Raw genomic sequence first — 1,896 nt, 5'->3', positions numbered from 1 at the left:
AAAAAAAAAAAAAAAAAAAACAAGAACAAGGCTAGGATATCTCGTAGGAAGAGGCACAGACGGGACAAGCAAAGAAAAAGCGAAAAAGAGAGGAATGGCACGAGCGCGCGTCTCGTCTCTCAGCTGGAGGTTTCCCTGGACCCTATAGATCGCTAGGGGAAAAATATCAGTTGCCATGGAAATTTCACTTAAATGGGACAAACGAGATTGTAGGTTAGTCGATGATTTTGATCTCTTCAATTTCGTTCGATTTTTTTTTTTTTAGAAACATTATGCATTATGAAAAATAGAGTACAAGAGAATCATAGAAAAACAAAATGGAGGAAGGAATTATTTTGCAACTTGAATTAACTTTGTAAAATTTATTTCGCTTGTAATGGTCGTTCTTAAGTGAAGTAATTCATGACTGACATAGTTAAAAGTCGATATAGATCTATTATGATCGATGTTTCCTCTTTATTTTATTTCGACTCCTAATATTTAATACAAAACGTTAATATATTATATTTTTGCTCGATTAGAAAGAAATTTTTAAACGTTTCAACTATATATCTATTATTATCGCTACGAAAAAGTGTCACATTATAGATATTCGTAATACAGCCAGCGAATTAAATTGCAATTAAATTTGACCTTTTTCGACGACTATTTCGCATTATGGGAATTTTATACGAGCAAAATGAAACGTTCCATATAAGAGTGTTAATACTGTTAAAAGCAGTTAATGACAGTATCCTTTCATAAAGCCCAATTACATTATAGTTGCTATACACGTGCACACATATACATATTCCATATTCCAAGTACAAACGTAACATTTTATTAGTTTCGCAAAAAAAGAAGACGAAGAAGAAGAAGAAGAAGAAGAAAAAGAAAAACACTCAAAAACTTGTTTCGTATAATCAAGCACAGTTCGTTGACTCATATAATTACATCCTCTTTTCAGATGAAACTTTATTAACTCCATATTTCTTCTCTTCGAATTTTCCATCCTTCCTCTTTCAAAACTAAAGACTATAAATCTATATATTCGTATATACAATTTCTTAATTTACATCACAAAAAAATTCCAGAATTTAAACGCCCCTATCACAATATCGTATAATAAACAACTAACCACCTGTTAATTGCCACGTCTTCCGTATAAATTACAAGGGAAATAAATTATGTATGAAAAAAATTGATTAATAACAACGCCCAAATTACTCTCTACTACTATATTTTATTGCATATTAAATCCATTAATTATTCCACGTTATCCAACGTGTACGCCCGCGAGATGAATTTATCTCATTCCTCCCCATATAATAATAATAATAATAATAATAATAATAATAATAATAATAATAATAATAACAAGAAGCTTCATTCGTTGCTCGCAAAATTGTTCGCGCATTTAAACATTTTTCTTTTAAAACGGTGCAATTTTCATCCCGATATTTAATAAAAACACCGAATAAAAACATTATCCCGAAATCGAGGCCGCCCTTAAAACGCATCGCCGCGAAGAGGATTGGGGGAAATTCAACGAGCTCGAGGAACGAGGGCGGCGAAATTGAAAGGCAATTACGAAAGCGAAAAATCGAAAAAAAAAAAAAAAAAAAAAAAACGGTGTGTGACAGGTCGCCTTCCCCCTCTCCCCCTCTACCCACATCGACAGATATAAAATTTTATGGGTCGTGAAAAAAATTCAATCGATACGAACGGTCTTTTTGGCTATCTATTCGAATAAAACTGCCAACGGCAAGCTGACAGCCAATGAATGCTCGTGGTACAAAGCTCGTGCTGCCTCTATTAATTAGAAAAAATGCCGTTTGTGGCCAATGTGGCGAAAACGCGGAGACGGAAAAAAAAAGGAAAATCATCGGGGAGTCGGGTTACGCGGTCTTTCTCTCT

General features: G+C 33.6%; 1 protein-coding gene across 2 annotated transcripts in view; it reads right to left on the bottom strand.

The window, feature by feature from the left end:
• Positions 1 to 572: 572 nt before the first annotated feature.
• The window catches only part of LOC102679190, a 106,564-nt gene continuing 105,240 nt past the window's right edge, over positions 573 to 1,896 (bottom strand). Inside the window, exon 7 of one of the 2 annotated variants that reach the window (XM_031508714.1) lies at positions 573 to 867. In XM_031508714.1, coding sequence (XP_031364574.1) covers positions 823 to 867 — 45 coding nt within the window. In that variant the 3' untranslated portion in view covers positions 573 to 822. The remainder of the gene's footprint in view (positions 868 to 1,896) is intronic. The other variant, XM_031508715.1, reaches the window with a different exon arrangement.

This window comes from Apis dorsata, unplaced genomic scaffold (assembly GCF_000469605.1).
Source record: "Apis dorsata unplaced genomic scaffold, Apis dorsata 1.3 scaffold_98, whole genome shotgun sequence".
NCBI lineage: Eukaryota > Metazoa > Arthropoda > Insecta > Hymenoptera > Apidae > Apis > Apis dorsata.
This window is presented reverse-complemented; position numbering and strand designations above follow the sequence as displayed.